This window comes from Macaca nemestrina, chromosome 1, assembly GCF_043159975.1.
Source record: "Macaca nemestrina isolate mMacNem1 chromosome 1, mMacNem.hap1, whole genome shotgun sequence".
NCBI lineage: Eukaryota > Metazoa > Chordata > Mammalia > Primates > Cercopithecidae > Macaca > Macaca nemestrina.
This window is the reverse complement of record NC_092125.1, coordinates 186,697,680-186,719,102: the sequence shown is the minus strand read 5'-3', so window position 1 is coordinate 186,719,102 and position 21,423 is coordinate 186,697,680. Positions and strand designations below refer to the sequence as shown.

At 41.1% G+C, this 21,423-nt stretch overlaps 1 protein-coding gene, 1 long non-coding RNA gene and 1 pseudogene across 3 annotated transcripts in view; 2 read left to right on the top strand and 1 right to left on the bottom strand.

The window, feature by feature from the left end:
* CYP4X1 (cytochrome P450 family 4 subfamily X member 1) overlaps positions 1-15,139 on the bottom strand; it is a 27,651-nt gene extending 12,512 nt beyond the window's left edge. The window contains exons 1-6 of one of the 2 annotated variants that reach the window (XM_011764084.3): positions 14,801-15,138; positions 8,619-8,760; positions 7,074-7,118; positions 5,190-5,317; positions 2,612-2,739; positions 2,374-2,528 (exon numbers count right to left, since the gene is read on the bottom strand). In XM_011764084.3, the coding sequence (XP_011762386.2) occupies positions 2,374-2,528; positions 2,612-2,739; positions 5,190-5,317; positions 7,074-7,118; positions 8,619-8,760; positions 14,801-14,977 (775 nt within the window). In that variant the 5' untranslated portion in view covers positions 14,978-15,138. Of the gene's footprint in view, positions 1-2,373; positions 2,529-2,611; positions 2,740-5,189; positions 5,318-7,073; positions 7,119-8,618; positions 8,761-14,800 lie in introns of both variants that reach the window. The other variant, XM_071093576.1, reaches the window with a different exon arrangement.
* The window catches only part of CYP4A43P (cytochrome P450 family 4 subfamily A member 43, pseudogene), a 79,297-nt pseudogene that overhangs the window by 31,995 nt on the left and 25,879 nt on the right, over positions 1-21,423 (top strand).
* On the top strand, positions 14,837-21,423 carry LOC105494981 (uncharacterized). Its single transcript, XR_011621288.1, has 3 exons — positions 14,837-14,932; positions 17,345-17,578; positions 19,458-21,423. It is a non-coding gene; the product is annotated as an uncharacterized lncRNA (long non-coding RNA).

Sequence of the window (21,423 nt, the reverse complement as noted above, 5' to 3'; positions counted from 1 at the left end):
AATTTTATTTTAGATACAGGGGTACATGTACAGGTTTGTTACATGGGCAATATGAGAACTCTCTGTACTTTCTGCTGAACTTTTTTGCAAACCTAAAACTTTTCTAAAAATAAGGTCTTTTTTTTTTTTTTTTTTTTTTTTTTTTTAGACGGAGTCTTGCTCTGTCGCCGAGACTGGAGTGCAGTGGCCGGATCTCGGCTCACTGCAAGCTCCACCTCCCGGGTTTACGCCATTCTCCTGCCTCAGCCTCCCGAGTAGCTGGGACTACAGGCACCCGCCACCTCGCCCGGCTATTTTTTTGTATTTTTTACTAGAGACGGGGTTTCACCGGGTTAGCCAGGATGGTCTCGATCTCCTGACCTCGTGATCCGCCCATCTCGGCCTCCCAAAGTGCTGGGATTACAGGCTTCAGCCACCGCGCCCGGCCAAAATAAGGTCTATTAATGTTGGAAAAAACCACAAGATCTCCTTAATTAAAACAGTGTGATTCTAGTACACTGGTAGATAGATCAATGGAATATAAGAGAACATCCAAATATACTCTCATCCAAAATAGATACCAGTACATGTATCTGTTTAGAATGTGATAAAGATGGTTATCTCAAATCACTTGAAAAGATAAACTTTTGAATAATGGTGATGGGACAACTAGATAAACATTTGGAAAAATTAGATCAATACCTCATACCATATATAGGAATAAATTCTAAATGGAGTTTAGATCTCTGATTTAAATACGAAAAGAATGAAATTATACGAGTACCACAAGAAAATATAAATAATTTTCTCTATAACCTGGGTACAGGGCAGTGGTTCTCAACTGGGGGCAATTTTGGCCCTGGGAACATTTAATAATGTCTGGAGTTATTTATGGTTGCCACAACTATCAGAGCTCTACTACATCAAGTGGGTAGATGTCAGGGATGTAGCTAAACATCCTATAATGCACATGTCTTGACAATACGGACTTATCTAATCCAAGAGGCCATTAGTGCTGAGGGTTGAGAAACCCTGGAATAGAGAATGGCTTTTGTGATTACTAAAAATCCAGATGCAATAAAATAAAATATTGATAAATTTGACTAAATAAACAATTTTCAAAAATTAGCCAGGTGTGGTGGCGGGTGCCTGTAATCCCAGCTACTCAGAAGGCTGAGGTAGGAGAATTGCTTGAACCTGGGAGGTGGAGGCTGCAGTGAGCTGAGATCACACCACTGCACTCCAGCCTGAGTGACACAGAGAGACTCCATCTCAAAAAAAAAAAAAAAAATTGAAAAGGTTTTAAATTTTGAATAAATGTAACATTTAAATATTATTTTCCTGAATACTTTGCATTTTACTTTTTCATCATAATTGTATAATATTTAAAAAGTAAAGATTTTTTTTACAAAGTTCTGTATAGCTTCCCCCAGATCCATTCCTCTTTACTCCAATGAAGCACACAAACATTAACATTTTCTGTGTGTGCCATGATGCAGAAAGACTTGGGAATGGTTGCTATTTATAATGCCCATTTATGCTTTAAATTGTCAATAACCTGCTTCTCTGAGTGTCCTCTTTATAATATCTATGTGCATGTGTGCATATATGTATGTGTAAATGTGCATATGTTGGTGTGTCTTGCAAAATTCCTGGAAGCAAAGACATTTGACATAATTATACTTTATATTTAACATCTATTCAGTGCCAGGCACTGTCTTAAATGCTTTATATATACTAACCCACTCATCGTAACAAACCTGTGAGATCGGTTGCTTTTTAATCTCCATTTTCTAGATGACACTGAAACAAAGCAGTAAGTAACTTACTAGTAACTGCTAGTAAGTGGTGGAGCTGATGAAGGATTAATTCACTGCTTGATAAGTATTTTCCACTATGGCATTCATGACAAGTAATGTTGAATTGCTTAAAAAGCTTAATCTATTTCAACTTTTGTGTTGATGCTTGCTAAAACTGTTTTTGAATCAAGATTCTTTCAGGTCCATGTCCATGTTTACGCTGTTCCTCTCTCCATTCCTATGTTGCATGGTTTTAGCCTGTCATTATTATTACTGCAATCGCTGTGCAAAAAGCCATATTCCATGTATATTTTCAAGTCTTAAGTGCCTACCTATATTTGTATTAATAATAATTATCCACAGTAAAAATAGTATATATATATATATATATGAAAATTCTGATAAGACTTACTGCTATGGTTGAAGCAAAGCCTTAAAAAGGACTCAAGTCAAATTTCTTTGGAGCAGTGTCTATAAAAAAGCTCCATTAATAACAAAGATTCTTTCTCTCGTTACATTAAGGTTTATCCCTCTAGACAGACACAGTACAATCATGACAGCATATGGATGTGGGCAACCCAAACCCAGCAAATACCTGTGTACTGATTCAACACTCGGCTTAACTTCTGGAAGCGGTAGCCCTGAGGGCTGAGTTTGAAAATTATGTCACTGTGATACAAGAAACTGTATAAGCGGTGAAATATGATTTTGCCGAGTTCAAATATGGCTTTTACATAAGGATCATGGGTGCTAGAAGAGAAAGTTGGGATAATGCGTTAATAAACAACTTAGAAAATGTGTAGAAATATCTTTTTTGCTCTCCCACCACTGACCTGTTTGTCTGGCAGTTGGTCTCCTTGCTGAAAGCGCATTTCATGATTATATCCAGAGACATCAAGTTGATGTGCTCATAGACCTCCACGCTTGTGTTCTGAGTGCTGCAAATCTTCTCCCACTTATCCTGGCACAGGAGGTCAAGGTCAGCATCATCACCACCACCATGACCAAACTGCCTGCATTTGAAGGCTCCTGCCTGGCCCTGCTTTTATGATTTAAGGCAGACAAACCTGACCCAGCAGGAACCAAAGGTCACATGAGTAAATAAGCTATGTGCTTACTCAGGGCATGAGGAAGGGAAAAATACACCCAGCGGAGTGAGAAGGAGCATGGAGAAACCTGCATATATGGTAAATGGCTGAGTTAAAGATCTGTGGCTTTTCAGTTATTACCATAACTCTGCTTTCAAACAGACCAGAGTTCCATTAAAACAATCATTGACACAAGACCCATAATTCCAAGGGGTTTACCCCAGGGCTTCCTCCATCTTCAATTCCAAACTTGCTAGATGCCCTGCCACTGCTCTCAACCACCATAGCCACATTTAAAATAAACTCAGAACATTTTCAAAAACATTTTGGATTCAAAAGTGGGAAATGGAGCAAGTGTGGAGAGGAGGTGCTACAGGGAGCTGCCCCCAGCGAAGCCTGACCTGGTTTAACTTCCCCGCAAAGAGACCTACTCATACTGCTTGAAATGCTTTGCCTGACATTTTAAAACTGTCACAAAGTCCTTGGTTGAAAATGTATTTGTATAATAAGCATACTTTTTGTAAAAATTCAAATAAATTGATATTTTAAAAGTTCAGGTTGACCAATAGGTCTTAAGCACCTAGCCCCTAGCTTAAGACCTATCGGTCAACCTGAACTTTTAAAATTTCAGAGACGCAGCAACCACAAAGGCAAAGAGAATTTTAAAAACTTTTCCCTAAGAAAAAAATTGTCTAGTCAAAGAGCTTTTATCTCAACTATGTAAGTTTTACTGAGAGCAAATGGTGAATTTAGAAGAAATGAGAACAGGAGGGAGGCTTCCAAGCTTGAGAAACTCTGGAATGATTCAGCAGAGGAAGGAAGTGTGAGGAAAATCCCACAGAAATATGTGGCTGAGAAATGAGGAGGGGAGGAAGCGCTCCGAGAAATAGAGAGAAAACTCCAGTGCAGCTCCAGTGCAATCACTGGAGGATCTGAAATTGTGCTGCAGCTGAACAGCGCTAGAATCAGAAAAGGATGCTCTACTCTCTCACTAGCTTGCGCCGCAGTCTCTGGGTCTCTGCCTTGAGAACTCACACTGATGTTTTCACCACAATCCTGGCTGACTTCGGGTTCAAACTGCTTCTGTGAGTTTGGCTGAGAACCCAATCATTGAGCTGTTAACAGTGGTTTGTATGGGAACAGGGATGGGTTTGCACATGAAGTGAGAGGAAAACTTTGCTTGTGTTTGTGGTATTTGAAGTGTCTATGATGAAAGTGTATTAGTGAATAACTTGTCTGATTTCAAAATAAATAAGATTTAAAAATCAAAGCCATTGTATAAATAGAGTTTTGGAGTGGAACTCATTTGTAAATCCGAGACCATTCACAGGAATGTTTCCCTACAATGTTCTTCCGCCCCTTTGAAAGGTGTAGGTCAGGGCCTAGTGATCCTCCACCAACTACAAGAGGAAATTCACATCTGCAACTTTAATACAGACATTCTCTTTTGCTTGGTTCTTTATAGCCATTGCAAGTCTATGCCAATCTCCAAACCTTTGTTCATGCTCCCTCACTCTGCCTTGAATACTCTCATTCATATTACCTACATATTCAAGTCCAGCTTATATTTCATGGCAAATTTGAGTTTCCTCTGAATCTGAAGCTGTTATAGCTGCTTCTGCCACCCTTGCCTGTCACTTTGCGGAGGTTAACACAACTCCATCTTGGAAGCTAATCTACCTTCTTGACTTCCAATTAACTTTAGTTCCAGGAATGCTCTGAGATTTCCAGTTTATCTATTGTTCCTTGTGTAAGAGCATGTACTTACAATAAATCTTGCCCTCAGGGCAAGTTCTTACTATTAATAATTTCCTCTGAAGCATGTGTGCCCCTCCCCATGGTCTATAATTCCTGGGTCTGGAGGGTAATGGCACAGGGATCCAACATCTTGTGTCACCACTGTGTGAAACAGCCAAGGTTTCTGTTTGAAAGCCTCTATTGAATGTTTCTTTTTAATAATCTGTCAGCCTTTTTCTTCAGCCTCTCGGTTTCCTCAGACTTTGGGGTAAGTTTGTACAGACCTGCCGTCCATGAAACACACCTATAGCACTTACTATCTAACTGTCACCATTTGGTACCTGGTTTGCTGCCATAAAATCTCAAAATATATTTAAGACAGAGGACCGGATCTTCTTTTTATTAATATTATCACCCAAAGAACATAACAAATTTTTAGACACCTATTGTTCAATGAGTACTTGTACATTTGTTAAATTTTTAGAAACTGAATTTTAATTTTCATGGCCCACGAAACATTAACCTAATATTGTCCATTGCTGGGAGCATTTTGCAATGCACCAGAGCACTTTTCCCCTTCACTTACCAGCATCGTTTTCACAGAATGAGCCATCACCTCGATGTATGCTTTCAGGATGTTAAAATGGAATCCAGGAGTTAGCAGGCGACGATGCTGGAACCACTTGGGTCCATCTAGAGCCAGCAGTCCTTTCCCTTGAGAAATAAAAGGCGGAAAACCTTATGCCATTTAATCAGATGAGATGAAGGAGAGATGAGGAACACAGGCAGTGTGGAGTAACCATGACCTACAGGCAGTCATGAAATAGTGGAATATCAAAGTAGCACTTGTATTAATATACAATGCAATTTAATAGATGAAGGTGAATTTAGAAGCTTACTTCTGGGATGGATGTATTTAATACTGTGAGAAAAAGTTTCAAAGTCTAATAAATTTCAAAGCCTTATAAGATGAGCATGCTAATTCTGAAATCACCAGTTGCTACCTATGTAGTAACTGAATAAGTGACTTCAACTTCGTGAGGTTTAGTTTTCTCAACAACGAACTATGATACTAAATACCTTTTTCCCTGTGTTGCTGTGGAGGTTAACTGAAAGTGAATACCTAAGGTAGCCAACCTTCTCCCTAGCTCACACTAGTAATACAGCAAGTAAATTCCTTTCCTTTCCACTCCAAACCAATCCATAAACTATATGATGAACATAAATTCACAAGGAAATAGACAAGAGTGTCCACTCTGTCTTCTGATATTCCCTCCTTGAGCGCAGGTCTGGGAATGACACTATGTGGAAATACTTAATTAAGGCTAATGCTTCACAATCTTCTACTGCCAGACTGGTCATTAGGATTTGACTTTAAAAGGACTTTAAAGTTTATTAATACATAATTGATACCATTCATTGAGTGCTTACAACATGCCAGGCTCATGATGCATGATCTGTCACTCATACAATGGTAGCCATTACATTTAGTGCTAAAAATATGTATTTCATTTAATCCTCATAACAGCCCAGCAAAGTGACTCTCAACCTTATTGTCAAAGATGAGGAAACTAAGATAGGGAGAGATTAAATGGCTTCCCTAAGATCATATTTAACCAGTCAGTGCAGGAGGGGGCAAGATTCAAATCTAAGTGGTTCCCAATACAAGCCTATATTCTTTTCTTTAATTCATGTCTTGTTTAACATAAATACCAATTATGTAATTAAAGAGCTTAATTTATCAGCTGACAGAATATTGCCAAACTCTAGAGCAAAATTTTACTGATTTACATGTGGAAATAAAGGAACTCCAAAAAGAAAGGAAAACATCCAAGAAAACGAGAGAGAAGGATAAAGAAAACAAGAATGGGGTGGTGAGACTGCAGTTTGGGTAGATTTTTTTTGGTGGGGGTTGTGGACAGAGTTTTGCTCTGTCACCTAGTCTGGAGTGCAGTGGCACGATCTCAGTTCACTGCAACCTCCACCTCCTGAGTTCAAGCAATTCTCATGCCTCAGCCTCCCGAGTTGTGGGACTACAGGCACGTGCTACCGCGCCTGGCTATTTTTGTATTTTTGGTAGAGATGGGATTTCACCATGTTGGCCCGGCTGGTCTCGAAATCCTGACCTCAAGTGATCCTCCCACCTCAGCCTCCCAAAGTGCTGGGGTTACAGGCATGAGTCACTATGCCCGGCCGAAGCTGCAGTTTTAAAGAGAGAGGGGACAGATTCACATATTTGCTGCCTTGAGAAGAAGACTTTGTGGGAGAGAAATGGATGAAGAAGTTTTCTGGGAAGTGGTGTTGTGTTGACCTTAGAGCTCTCCTTCAATCTTTCCCCTAGATAACAGTATAGCTCTACCTTACACTCTTTATGCTTTTGAATTCAGATTTCAGTTCCTTTGGCATGCTCTACTATGGAAAGGGGACTCTGAATGAGAGTGGGCTATACCTCTCATTTGCACATACATACCAATAAGTGGAGGTAAGAATTTCTGCAGGTACTGGGACTTGGGATCTGCAGAGTCAAGCAGAAGAAACAAAAGACATCATTAGAGGGCGCTTTCATTATCAGTTCAAGTTGGTGACGGTTTTCTGGTTTTCTGCGTTTCCCTGCACCAACCACAAATAGTGAGCAAAAGAGAGCCCAGGGCTTACTTCCTGCTGCCTTTGGCAGCCTAGGGAAAGACCTGTGTTAGTCCTGGCTCAGTTTCAGAGAACAGCCCTATGAGGCAGGCAAGTACAGAAACCCTGATTCTTCCCTCGTTTACACTTCCTCCAACAGAAAGAGAGTTTGCCTGAGGGTTGCAAAGTTTCCATAACCAGAGTTGGGACAACATATATCCTTTACAGAAGGCAAATTAAGGATCAGAGCGGAGGCCAGCAGACACCAGGTACTGAGGTGCCAATGCCTCTTGGTGTTTTTGTGAACCCCAAAGTGGAGGTGTTCTACTGTTCTTGTCCTTAACAGGTGAACATGAGACAAATCAGAGCAGGGGGACTGGAAACATGGAGATAGTCAGGACAATGCTCTTCTTTTATTAGGTTTTATTAGGAGTGGTGGATACAATGCACAGGAAACACTGAAAGATAAAAACCTTCATTTTACAAAGTTGACAGGGCAAAAACTGGACATTTTAGTATTATGCTATGAAATAATCCTCAATGAAAGCCTTAAAAAAGGATTGGGTGGGGGAGGTAGATGACTCATACCTGAAAAGGGGACGTAGTTAAGAAATATGTGGAGAGGAAAGCTAAAATTTGGATCATAATCAAAAGGTTTGATGGGTAAATTAAGGACCTAACATTCAGGCTTACATACTGAACCACCAGAGGTAGAGTTACTGCTGATTTCCCACCCTCTTGAGACTTATGCTGGAAACCAGCGGTAGGAATGGGAAGTGTTGCTGACAGTGAAGTCATAAAATCCACAGAGGCTGCCGGGCGCGGTGGCTCATGCCTATAATCCCAGCACTTTGGGAGGCCGAGGCAGGCGGATCACAAGGTCAGGAGATCGAGACCATCCTGGCTAACATGGTGAAACCCCATCTCTACTAAAAATACAAAAAATTGGCTAGGCATGGTGGCAGGCACCTATAGTCCCAGCTACTCGAGGCTGAGGCAGGAGAATGGTGTGAACCCGGGAGGCGGAGCTTGTAGTGAGACGAGATCGCACCACTGAACTCCAGCCTGGGCGACAGAGTGAGACTCCATCTCAAAACAAAACAAAACAAACCCAGAGAAGGCAAGGGAAGCCTTGCCTGGCAAGTCTGGTAATGCAAGCTGGGTTTTAAGTTACACTGACCTCAACATGCCCATGCAGTCCTGAATAAGACAAGGGACTGGGGAGGACATGGGAATCCCCTTCAGTATTGGTAGGAAACCTGTCACCTCCCCATACTTGCTCCTGGGTCTCTTAAAGACCTCCAACCAATCTTTGCTTTGGAATCTTGCCTATGGGTTTTAAGCATTTCACTTCTAGGAGGAATAGGTCCCAGAGATTTCCCCCTCTTCTTACCTGTTCTGCTCAGAAATGTCTTTGCATAGTCTGGGTCATAGATATAGAAAAATGCCTGAAAGGGCCCAATCCAGAAAGGGAAGGCACGAGGGTATTTTTCAATAATTTCCTCAAGCTTCTCCATGTTATCATCCTGAATAAACTGCAGTGAAAAAAGTAAAAGTAATTAGACAGCCAGCCAGGCTGGACCTGTCCCCTCTTACAGATACAAGCTGAATTCAAGTGATAAGGTCACACAAGCAGAGGAGCCTGAGACTTTTCTGGAAGTGACATAACATGCTTTCTTTGGAACTTCTAAACTTGGGGGATAATTCTCTAAACAAAGTTAGTGTAGTTATCTTCTCAATATTAATATAACCTGTACCGCCAGACCAAGTCACTGTTGAACGACATTTACTGTGAACTCTTGTCCCAATAGAGGGTAAGCTGAGTCACACTCTCTGCCTCACTTGCCAACATCACACACTCAGACTGGAGTGGGATCTGGAAGCTAAAAGAGGTATCTCCTAAGTGGGAAACTAACAGTTACTAAATGGGGCATGACCCTACATCCAGCTCACCATTTCTTCTCCCTGTTCCCCTCTCTAATTATGCACCACTGATTATTTCTGATGACTTAGTAGTAAATGCTTCTCTAAAAAATTGCCAACTCTATCTACAAAGAAAATCCAAATTCTCCTCCCAACAACAGAAGGTCCGTTTACACAGATGTGTGAAGCTTAAAGCCAACTCAAATACAAAACTTTCAGCTTCCAACATTTACAAATGAGAGTGCAAATACTACCACCGAAGAAGGACTTTTTGCTTTTAGAAGCAGATGAGTAACGGGTCATTTACATTGTTTCTCTAAATCACTGAAAACAAGATTCATTTACATTTGCTTCTTGTGTAAAGTGGAGGGCACCTGCGCGTGTGTGTTTTGGTGTGCCCATCTATACACTTGAGCATGATGATGGGAGTCCCCAGCTGCAAAGTAATCTGAAGGCTGCCAGATTTTTCCTCATGTGACCAATCACACGGTATCTGCTGCAGGATTGTTTGTTCTCATCCTCAGGAGAGGTAGACAACTCTGGCTCCCATTTTTCTCTGTTATCATTTAGCAATTTTAACCCATAAAGTGCTCTCTGGATAGTTCAAGGCCACTGAAAGGTTGAGACTCTTGAAATCTAGTTTCTAAAATACTGCACTCTTTTTTGCTAATGTTGCCATAATCAAGCCAGTGATAAGCGCCCACCATCCAGAGTAGTGGTTTTCAACAATGTGAATATTTTTTCATTTATTCATTCACAAACAATAAACACACAAGTATTTACTGAGTGTCTATCACATGTACCATGTGGTAGAGATACAGAGAAATATAAGAAAGACAAGGCCTTTGCCCTCATGGAAATTATAAACTAATATGACAATTGTTTGTTTAGGTAAAAAACTTTCATAAATACCCCAGCCACATGGAAGTATTTCATTATACTTTTTAAACTCCTGACTAGACAAAAAGGACAGAAAACTATTGTGAATCCTGTACTATATTTAATTTCTATTTTTTCATCCCCAGAGAAGCATCTAAATATACTTGAAAATGGGTACTACATATATTTAGTAAACATTGTTCAGAAATGTTCAGAAAATGCACAGTGCCCCCAAATAGCAACAGCTAACATTTATCAAGCACTGCTATGAACTAGGCACTGCTAAATGCTTTCCATGTTTTATGTTATTTAATATTTACATCAAGAACCCTATGAAGTAGATATAATTACAATCCCTATTTTACAGATGAGGAAATTGAGCCCTACAGACTAGGTTAAATGATCTGTCCAAGTGTGTACAACTGGCAACCAGTAATGAGGATTCAAACTCCAGTTTAACTCTGGAGCCCAAGTGCTTTATACTACTTAGCTACAAAGATGCTCTCTGCAGTACATCCAAGTACACACACAGATACACACACACAAACACACACACTTGCATATATACATCCTAGGTCCCATATGTTGGCTGAGATTCAGTGACCTATTGAATAAATGTCAAACCTTACCTGGCCTACTCTATGTAGTAAATTGATCTCTGAATAAATGAATTTTCTCAGCACCTAATATATTTATGCATTCAACAAAGGATTTACTGAGCACCCGGTGCATACACCGGGAACTGTACCATGCACTGGGTTTATAGTGGCAAACAAAGACCCTCCCTCTCACAGATTTTATACTGTAGTTAGTGGTGGATAATAAACGAACAAGCAAAAGAGTACACAGTATAGTGTCAGAGACTGATAAGGGCCAAGATAATAATAACAGGGCTGGAGATAGAGAGTACTAGAAGTCCTATTTTAGTCTGAATGGTCAGGGCAAGCGTCTTTTAGGAGGTAACATTTGTTCAAAGGCCTGAATAACTTGCAGGGAGAGTAATACAACCACAGACGTGCATGTTCAAAGCTCTGAGGGAGGAATATCCTTGGCATGTTTGAAGAATAGTGAGAAGACCTGTATTATTAAGAGTAAGGAATGAAATTTCTCATCTTGTATGGAATTTTCCCTACACACACTTTATCCTTCTGTAACTTTACGACTATACTTAAAATGTTACTGTCTTTAGACAGAAGGAATAAGTTGCGGTGTTCAATAGCGCTGTTAACAATAATTTATTGCATATTTCTGAAGAGCTTGAAGAGAAGACATGAAATGTTCCAAACACAAATAAATAATAAATGTTAGAAGTGATGAATACCCTAAACACACTGATTTGATCACTGTACATTATATGCACGTATCAAAATATCACAGGTACTCCATAAATACATACAGTTATTATGTAGCAATAAAATGTTACTGACTACGTAAAATAGTTTCACCTTTTGAGCCTTAGAGACTAGATTTCCTTGTGACTTAGGTGAATCACCACAAGGACCCAGATCTGAGTAAATGGGGAGGGTTGGTAATATTAGTTTGATAGGCCTGTCACCTCTAATCTGCAAAATTCTGATAGAAACCTCTCAACAGAAAAAATAACTTAGTGACAGTCAAGAGGGAATATGGACTCTAAAACACTATGAATGCAATAAATAATCTGAAATGAAATTAAGACACAAGAGCTTCAAAAAGAATGAAACAGAAATAAATTTAACAAAAGAAATGCAAAATGAAATGTACTTTGAAAAATACAAAAACATCGTTAAAAAAATTAAAGAAAGCTGGGCGTGGTGGCTCACCCCTGTAATCCATTCACTTTGGGAGGCCAAGGTGGGTGGATCATGAGGTCAGGAGTTCAAGACCAGCCTGGTCAATGTGGTGAAACCCCATCCCTACCAAAAATACAAAAATTAGCTGGTGTGGTGGCGTGTGCCTGTAGTCCCAGCTGCCCAGGAGGCTGAGGCAGGAGAATCGCTTGAACCCGGGAGGCAAAGGTTGCAGTGAGCCGAGATTGCACCACTGCACTCCAGCCTGGGCGACAGAGCAAGCCTCTGTCTCAAAAAAAAAAAAAAAAAAAAAAAAAGACGACCTAAATAAATGGAAAGGCTTTCTGTGTTCATGGATCAGAAGACCTAATATTGTTAAGGTGGCAATAATCCTCAAACTGATCTACAGATTCAATGTAATCCCTAGCAGAACCCTAGCTGGTTCCTTGTAGAAATTGATAGGCTAATTCTAAAATTTATATAGAAACCCAAGGATTCCAAATAGCCAAAATAGTCTTAAAAAATAACAAAGTAGGGGGACTCATACTTCCTGATTTCAAAGCTTACTACAAAGCAACAGTAAGGCAGTGTGGTAATAGCATAAGGATAGACACATAATTTATTTATAATTTTTAATTTTTGTGCATACATAGTAGGTGTATATATTTATGGAGTAAATGAGATTTTTTGCAATGTGAAAAAGGTACATCATGAAGAATGGGGTACCCATCCCCTCCCTTCAAGCATTTATCCATTGAGTTGCAAACAATCCTATTACACTCTTTATTTAAAAATGTATAGTTATTATTGACTATAGCCTCCCTGCTGTGCTATCAACTAGTAGGTGTTATTCACTCCTTCTATTTTTTTTGTCCCATTAACCATCCCTACCTCCTCTCCTAGCTCCCCACTACCTTTCCCAGCCTTTGGTAACCATCCTTCTACTCTCTCTGTCTGTGAGTTAGGACAGACATACAGATCAATGGATTAAAATTGAAGATTCAGAAATAGACCTTGACATTTATGATCAATAGATTTTTGACAAGGATGCCAAAACAATTCAATGGAAACAACAGACGACATAGTATCCATGACACAGTAGAGATACATAACACAGGACAGCAACAATGGGGAGTCCTAGAACAGTATCTCCATACCAAGCTTAAAGAACAACCAGTCCAGACTGGAAAAGGAGGAGAGGTCTGTGGGAAAAATATCTCCAGAAAAACGAACAGATTATTTGGCATGTTTGCATTCTTGGAAATATTATTTAGATGTGTTTGACAGATCTATTAGAGCATTTGGAAAAAAAATACTGACAGATATGGAAAAATGAAGCAGATTAGAAAAGGAAGAATTTAACAATATTGTGGAGGTGGGGGAAAGTTCTATGAAAAAATAAATAAAATGCAAGAGGACCATTTAGATCAGCAGTAAATAACATTTGCATAATAAAAATAATACAAATAGAGGTTTTTCTATTTAACTAAAAAATACAATACAATATAATTATTGGGACAGTGGAAGATGAGGTGTGATTGCCTGTCATAAAGAAGTTCATAGGTGGATGTTGTCTTAGTACATTTGTGTTGCTGTAAAGGAACACTTGAGGCTGGATAATTCATAAAGATGATTATATGCGTTACAATTCTGCAGGCTGTACAGGAAGCATGGCATTGGCACCTGCATCTGAGGAGGATCTCAGACTGCTTCCACTCATAGTGGAAGTGAACAGGAGCAGTTGTGTGCAGAAATCACATGGTGAGACAGAGGAAGAGAGAGGGGAGTAGGTGGCAGGTTCTTTTCAACAATCAGTTCTGGGGGGTGAAGAGGGCCCTTAGAGTGAAAACTTATGAAGGAGACAGCTGCACCAAGACATTCATGAGGGATCCATCCCAATGACCCAAAGATCTCCCATCAGATCCCACCTCCAACACTGGGAATCAAATTTCAACATGAGGCTTGGTGGGGACGAACAAACCATATCTAAACCACAGCAGATGTCTAAACTTATTAAAGTAATAGATGCAATATAGTAATATTATTTTACAAATAAAGATTTAAATACCAGAGAAAAACGATAAAAGAGTTGAAAGTGGTTGCTTTATAAGAAAGACTAGAAAGTGGGGGAAACCAAAGCATCGTGCAGTAGCTCTGCTGGAATGCCTTCCCCACACCACCCGACCATCCTTTAAGACTCTGCTCAGTCCTTCACAGACTTTCCTTCCTCCTCTAGGCGGAGATGTACACTTTCTTGCGATGGATATTCCCTTGTCTTTGGGCCTCCAGTAAAGCACCCATTGCCTTAAATTTTCATTTTCTCTCTGTGGCCTAAGTCTGCACCTGACTTGGGAGGTGCAGGGAAGGCATTTAGCTTCTCTTTGTAATCTTAGTACCTATCACACAATTGCCACTCAGAGTCGGCTGAATGAATAAAAACCTCAATTAGGGTGGGAGTGGATTTAAAAGACAGGAGAGACCAAAAGCTAACAGTCTCCCTTTACAAATTTCCATCAATCAGTATTTCCTGAGCGGCTGGCTGGGGCTGCTCCTTACTTCACAAGAAAAGAAAATTGTCTCTGGTTAAAATGGACTAAGGGTGCCAACAATTGGGATCGATTTTGCATATTTTCTGCAATTAATAAGTTATTTAGAATAACATGCTATTTTTAAAGCAACACATGTGGAAGGTTTGGTGAAGCAGGGAGAGACAGACCTGAGGTACACGTCGCTTTCTTTTTCCATATTCAGGTTCTTTAAATAGGTCTCTCCCAGCCCCCAAGGCTTCCTCTTTAGTGACCTTTCCCTGTGGGGCTGCGGGAAAGCAAGTCTCCAGAGCAAGGAAAAATGATGCTGAGAGCCACAGGCCGGGCTGGAAAGGCCAGTGCAAGCCGGAGGGTCCCCAGGGATGGAAGGAAGCAGCCGTCTCTCCGCAGGTCGGGCTCCTCTGCCGCACCCTCCTCCGCCCACCCCTCCTCCCTCCTCCCTCCTCCCTCCCATCTACCTTCTGGTGCCCAAGGAACCAGTGGGTGGGGGGCGTTGGGAAGGCGCGCAGGTCCCGCAGCAGCCTCTGCCTCCGCAGGTAGAGCTTAATGGTCTGCAGCAGCCCCAGGGCCAGGCAGAACACGAACGCCAGGTAAAAGGGCCGCGCCCAGCGCGTCTCCAGCCAGGAGAATTCCATGGCTCTGCGCAGCGCCGAACGCCGGCGGCTTCCGGGGGCGCGGGAGAGGGTGCGCTTTCTCCAGCCGGGAGCTGGCGTAGGGTCGCGCAGCCCACCGCCTCTCTGGGCTCTCGCGAAGCTTCTGACTCGCGGGAGGGGAAGGGCAGTGGGAGGGGCAGCTCAGGCCTGGGGAGAGGAGGCAGGCTCGCGTGCGGGATTTCTAGCCCGTTACCAAAGCACGCACGCTTGGTTCAGCCCAACTGCTTTTGCGTTCCTGGAGCGTTCTCTTTTAAGTCGAACAGTTTTCAGTCACGGGATCTGAATTTATATTGTAAAATAATACCAAAGCTGAGGTCATTGTTTTTCTTCCTTATCAAAATTAATAAATGGCTGTGCAAGAGATTTTCTTTTCCATTCTCGCATTCTACCAAAATTCCCAGGGGGTAGAGGCTGCGGGAGGTGTACGATCATTATTCCTTTATCCTATGGCCTGCCTAGTGGTGTTCCGGTAAATGGTTTACAACTAGTTTCCACCCTGATTCCCAGCGTGTACCAACATCCACCATGAGCTAGTTCAAGCTGCCAATACGAGGGCACCGAACACTGAACGGGGAAGATATGCACAGTAGCGTACCATTATCTAGTAATTCCACTATACAGGTAGAGTCAGGGCCTGCTACATAATTTATGAATCTCAATGCAAAATGAAAATGTGGGATGAAAACTTTATTAAAAATTCTAAGATGACAGAGCAATTAAACCGAGCATATGCCCTTCTGGGTTCACAGCCTCGTGTGGCTGCTCGGGTCCCATGCCCGTGAAGGGCTGCCTCTAGATGCCAGAGACATAAACTCGAGTACAGATAACAGAAAAATGTAGTAAAAATAATTTGGAAGTGATGGTTTTAGTATGTGTAATCTATTAGGTGGTGAAGTAGGATCTAACAGGCCTGACTTCCCAAGCTGCTGTCTCCCCCCACCTCCCTGTCCCAGCAATCTTTATAGGCATTGCCCACATTTGATTCATTTATTCATTGATTTAGGCTAAGACAGGCATATGTTAGGTGTTGATTGACAGCCCTGAACAATAAACCCAATCTCTGCTACAATTCCCTGTTCTCCCTATCACTGCCTCTCCCCTACCTCCCCACCCGCCGCCCCCATTTCCTTAAGCCTATGCTCCACTCTCTGGAGTCAGATTATATTTGTCAGGTAAGTGATTAAGGCAGGCTCCGAGGGTGGTGACTTCATCTGGACCAAGTTTGTCCTGGCCCCTTGCATGTTCCATTAAGCCACACGCAACAAGTGTTTCTGCTCCTTCTTTCCCAGACTTCCCTACTTCCTACCTAATTCCAACCCTCAACTAGATGTTGTTATTTGACAGGGTCTCAGAATCCTCTGGCTTACACAGCTTCTTCTGGGTAACTCATGGCATTTCGGCTTTGCATATTATTCCTTTATGCCCTATTCCCTCCCCAAATTATGATGGTTGTATGGTGGCCCTCATATGATCTCATGGTGATAGGGCTGAAGACCTCAGATCCATGCTCTGCACCAGAGCTGGTTTCAGCTTTGTGATATCTTGCCTGGTCTGGTCCTTGGGTTCTTCATGGGACTGAGGAATAGTATGTGTGGTTGGTGACCTTCTAGTGAGTTCTCTTGGCAGGGTCAGAGCCTGGGGACCCATTGGCTCACCTATTCCCACCCAGGTTCTTGCTGGTGGTGTGACTCCCTCTGAGGCTTGGACAGTTCCATGTAGTTACTCTTCTGCTCCAGGGCCAGTTGCCCCTGTCCAGCACCATTCCATGTGCTTCCAGGGATAACAGAGGAACTCTGGAACTTCTGCACTATATTTAGGAGCCTAAGAGAGGCTTGAAGGTGTTGAAGAGGCTTGAAGTTCAGGCCTTCTCTGCTTCACTGCCATTTTCACTCTGGTTTCCCCAAAAAAAGACGCAAGGTACAATCCCCTGTGCTCTCAAGTTTCCCTTCACTCTATCTAAACCCCAATCCCAGGATTTTAGCCTACAGGGGAAAAATTAGATACTCTCTTGATGACCCAACCTCTGCCACTTTTTGCCTCAGTCCACCAGGCTGCAAAAGGTGGGTTTTCCCCACAACCTGCATTTCATGTGGTAGAAAATATCCTTATGTTATTGCTTGTGTTTTTGCTATCCCTGGTGGAGAATAAAGTTCTGTAATCTACTCCAACAGGGCATGCTAATGGGAGAGAAAGGAATTTAGAAAATTATTTATTCTGGCCAAAGACTAACTTTTGATACTTGCTACAACTCAAAGATATGATTCTGGAGACCAAAAACAAAGCAGTGCCTCCTTCCTTTTTTGGCATTCCTGCACAAATATCTACTGAATTGAATTTTCTTGGCTACAGTACAGGGAATTGGAGATACCAAAAAAATCCCATCAACATGGATAGTGGTGCCTCTAGATGGAAATAAGCCCCATGAGACTCCCAGAAGGAGGCCTGTGCCTCTACCAATGCTCATCTGATGGCTACTTCCATGTCAGACACGAGAGACAAGAAATGAAGGTCATTGAGGGGCTGCTTCAATCCTACACACAGCCCAAAGAAAACCATACATTTGTCTACAAACAGCAGTGCAAGGTAACCTTTGACTGAAATTATGATAACTCAGTATGGCAACCTATGTCTTTGATCCATTAAAATGTGGAAGTATATTATTACTTAATAATGAATGAATTTTAAGACAATGGAACCATGGGGATAAAAGTCTAGAAGTTTGTGGAACTGTATCCCAGGATAGCAATGCAGCCCACCAATGTGGGGTTCCAGAGATTTACTGCTCTCTGATTTGCTCATGTGCTCAGTTAGTAAACATGGGCCGAACATTTACTGTGTCCCAGGCACTGTGCTGGGCACTTGCTGGGAGCTCAATGCACAGGGGAGACAAGGGTCACTTAAGTACTTTTAAGGTAGCTATCACAGAAAGTGATGCTGATATCCTTGCCAGACAAAGGAGAGAGTAACGAAATCTGTCCAGGCTAGGGGAGATGCAGGTGAGGAGAAAATGTGAAAAAAGTTTTATAACTGAGGAGATGCTTTTATCCATTCATTCATTTGCTGAGTGAATATTTATTGAGAGCTGACCATGTGCCATGTATCGCCCTGAGCCCTGGAGATGTGGCCTTGAACAAAATCAACCTGGCCCGGCCTTCATGTGGCTTAGGGTCTAATGGAGCTGTGTCTTAAAATGTCAGAAAGTGTCTTCTACATGGACAAGGTGGGAAAGGGCATTCTACATGGTGGAAGAGTGCATGAACAGAAAGTAAAACGGCCTGAGCTAACTGGATTGTGGGAGCTCTTTAGCATGGCTAGAGCTTCAAGTCTCAGAGAGAAGGATGGGTGCTAAGACCACATATAGGTTGAAAGTCAGATCATGAGAGCTTGGTAGGCCCAGTAAAGAAATTCAGACTTTACTTAAGGCCATGGGAATCCACTGAAAGGATTTAAGGTGGAAAATGACATAGCTAACCAGTAGATTATTCTGAAAGCTACTTGAAATATAATAAGGACAGTTAAATAGTTACTGTATCCTCACTAAGTGCCAAGTACAATTCTAAAGTATTTTTATATACACTCAGTTATTTCTTCCTCATAATAATCAAGGTAGATGTTACCATTATTCCATTTTACCTGTATGAAAACTGAGACACAGATTATGCAACTTGTCCAAGGACATCAGAGAGTAAAAAATGGTGTCAGGATTTGAATCTAGGCAGTCTAACACTAGGTCCTGAGACCTTAACATTTATGAGAATAAATTGGGATGGGGAAGGTAGTGGTAAGACTAGAACTAGGGAGATCAGTTCTGATGCTATTGCAATATTCAGATAAGATATGATGGTGGCCTGGACTGGGGTGTTGCAGTGGTGTGGCAGGCCAGGTCTCACTAACACAGGCCTCCATAACAACTGTTTCAGCATTGGCTGAATTGTTAAGTTAAATATTAAGAAACTGATAGAGCCGGTGCCCTTATACAAAGGCTGGAATGTAACAAAAGCCCACCAAGAGTTTTGCCTAGGCATTTCCTGGGCTTTGAAGCATGACAAGATAATGAAAGAATTCTTATCAGGACCCATTTAGGATTGAACAAGTTTTATTGGGAATCTGAAGAAACTCCCCAGGCCTCCACAAACAAGTTTATTGGGGGTCTAAAGGAACTCCACAAACCTCCATGATTTAGCAGGAGACAAGATAAGTGTAATCACCCCAGCACCTGGGCCCATTTACATTAAGTAAATTTACAGAGGCTCCAGAGGAAGGTCTTCAGGACTCAGATCTCAGTTATAGATTAAAAGAAGTTAATCACATATGTCTTTAGATGAATGCACACTTACACATAGACATATAGCTTAGAAGGTATATAATCTCTGAAAAAACTTTGTAATTTTGAGTTTGGTGATATTCCCCAGGCTTTCTTCCTGTAACCAGTTACAGAAATAAAAACTCTCTTCCTCCCCAGTTCATCTGCGTCTCGTTATTGGGCTGCAAGAATAAGCAACCTGACCCTCAGTTTGGTCTGGGAACAAATTTGGTGAGGCAGCCAGGAGCCACTGGGACGGTGCTGTTTTCAACCGTCAGCGGCTTGTGATGAAACAGTCTTCAGGAGGATCCCAGCAGCTGTTGGGTGAGAGTTTCCCAGGGATCCCTTCTGAGGGCTGTCCCATGTGAAAAATTGCATGTCCCTCCCACTGTTGGGGAAGACTGGAGATCAGGGGTGAACGTGCTGGAAGGGTTAGTTAATTGGATTGTATGCCAGGAGTCTGTTGCTTTCCTATCTGGGCTTGTTAAGCCACTTGTCTGGTACCGCCAGGGGAGCAATAAGGCTTGCTCATACACCCACTTTGCATTTTGGTTAAGATCAGGTTTTGTGTTGGTTTTGAGTCTGTTCTGCCTGAATGCACTCCCCCTGGTGTTTGTCTGAATTCTGTCTCCACTTGTTTGTGTATCTGTCTTGTCTCTTTTGATACCATGTAAGCTTGAATATAAGAGGTGTCAGGTCCATCCCTGCTGGGAGCCCTCTGGAAGGAAAAAGGTTTTTTTAAAGGAGCTCAATGATTAAAAGTCAGCTTAATTAAAAGGTAGCATCTAAGATGTGTATATGTGTGTGTGCATGTGCATGTGTTTGTATTAAAAGGCCTTCATAGTTTTGTTTTTTCTCTTCTGGGACCTTGTCTTTTTTGAGCAAAAGTTTTTTTCTTCTCGGTTGTCTGAATTGTGTTTTTCTTATTAACAGCTGTTGCAACAGAGGCTACTCTTGGTTTTTTTTTTTAAAAAAAGGTGTCATTTAGACACTTAGAAATGTCTTTGTTTGAAAAAAAAAGTTTAATGCACTGTAAAAGCATCACATGGTCTAGTCTGATAGTAATTCTCCCTTTTTGAAAACCCAAGATTCAGTGTGGGCTCTGGCCAGAGCTCAAAGATCCAGTTAAAAGATAGGCAGTCCCTGTCTAAATAAAATTGGTCTCCTAATATAGTCCTATAATACATTTCTATAATTTTATGTTTGATCTGGCATCCATCTTTAATCTCCCTCTAGCACCAGCAGGCTTTTTCTCATTACTTTGAGATGTAAATCTTGCCATCTGATTTTTCACCTAAAAGTTGTTTCCTTCAATATGCAGATCTAGGGCATCTATAAAATGTACTTCTATTGTCATGCCTAATATGTCTATGTATTTATGTGTTGTATACACAATGTTTCACTACTGAAAATATAAAAAAAGCTCTAATTAATTGGATTAAGGAAAATTAAAGGTGCTTAAATCAAATACTTTAACAGAAAAAAGACTAGTCGAATGCTTTTTTAAGATTATGTGACTTAAGTAAAATCTTTAATAAATAAGCTGACTTTAAAAGTATTGGTAAAGTAATAATAGAAATGTCTTAGGAATTGCCAGCATACATTTTTGTTTGCATTTGTTGATCGAGAAACTTCATACTTATCCCTGCCAAATACTATAAGGTGTCAAAACTTGGCATAGAGGTTACAAAACTATAAACTCAGCCCCAAACAGAATGATCTTTGCTTTTGTAATTTTTAATAGATAAAGCATTAATATTGTTTTAATAAATATAGATACATCTTAAATTCTTTGGTAAAATGCCATAACTCCCAATCTTGTGGCTTTAGGCAGTCTAGTCCACAGGCATGAAGGAGGTTTGTTCTGGGAAAGGACTGTTACCATATTGTTTCAAAGATAAATAAAAACTAAGTTAATGAACAAGAACTTCCTGGAGGTTAGAAGCAAGATGAAGTCAGTTAGGTCAGAACCTTTTCACTGTCTCAGTTATAATTTTGCAGTGGCAGTTTCATAACTTTAAATAATGGCTATCACAGTTTTCATAAATAATCTAAGTAAACAATTAAATTAATGAGGTAAATGCAATGGAATAAATACTCACAAATAAACTTGTCATAATTTAGA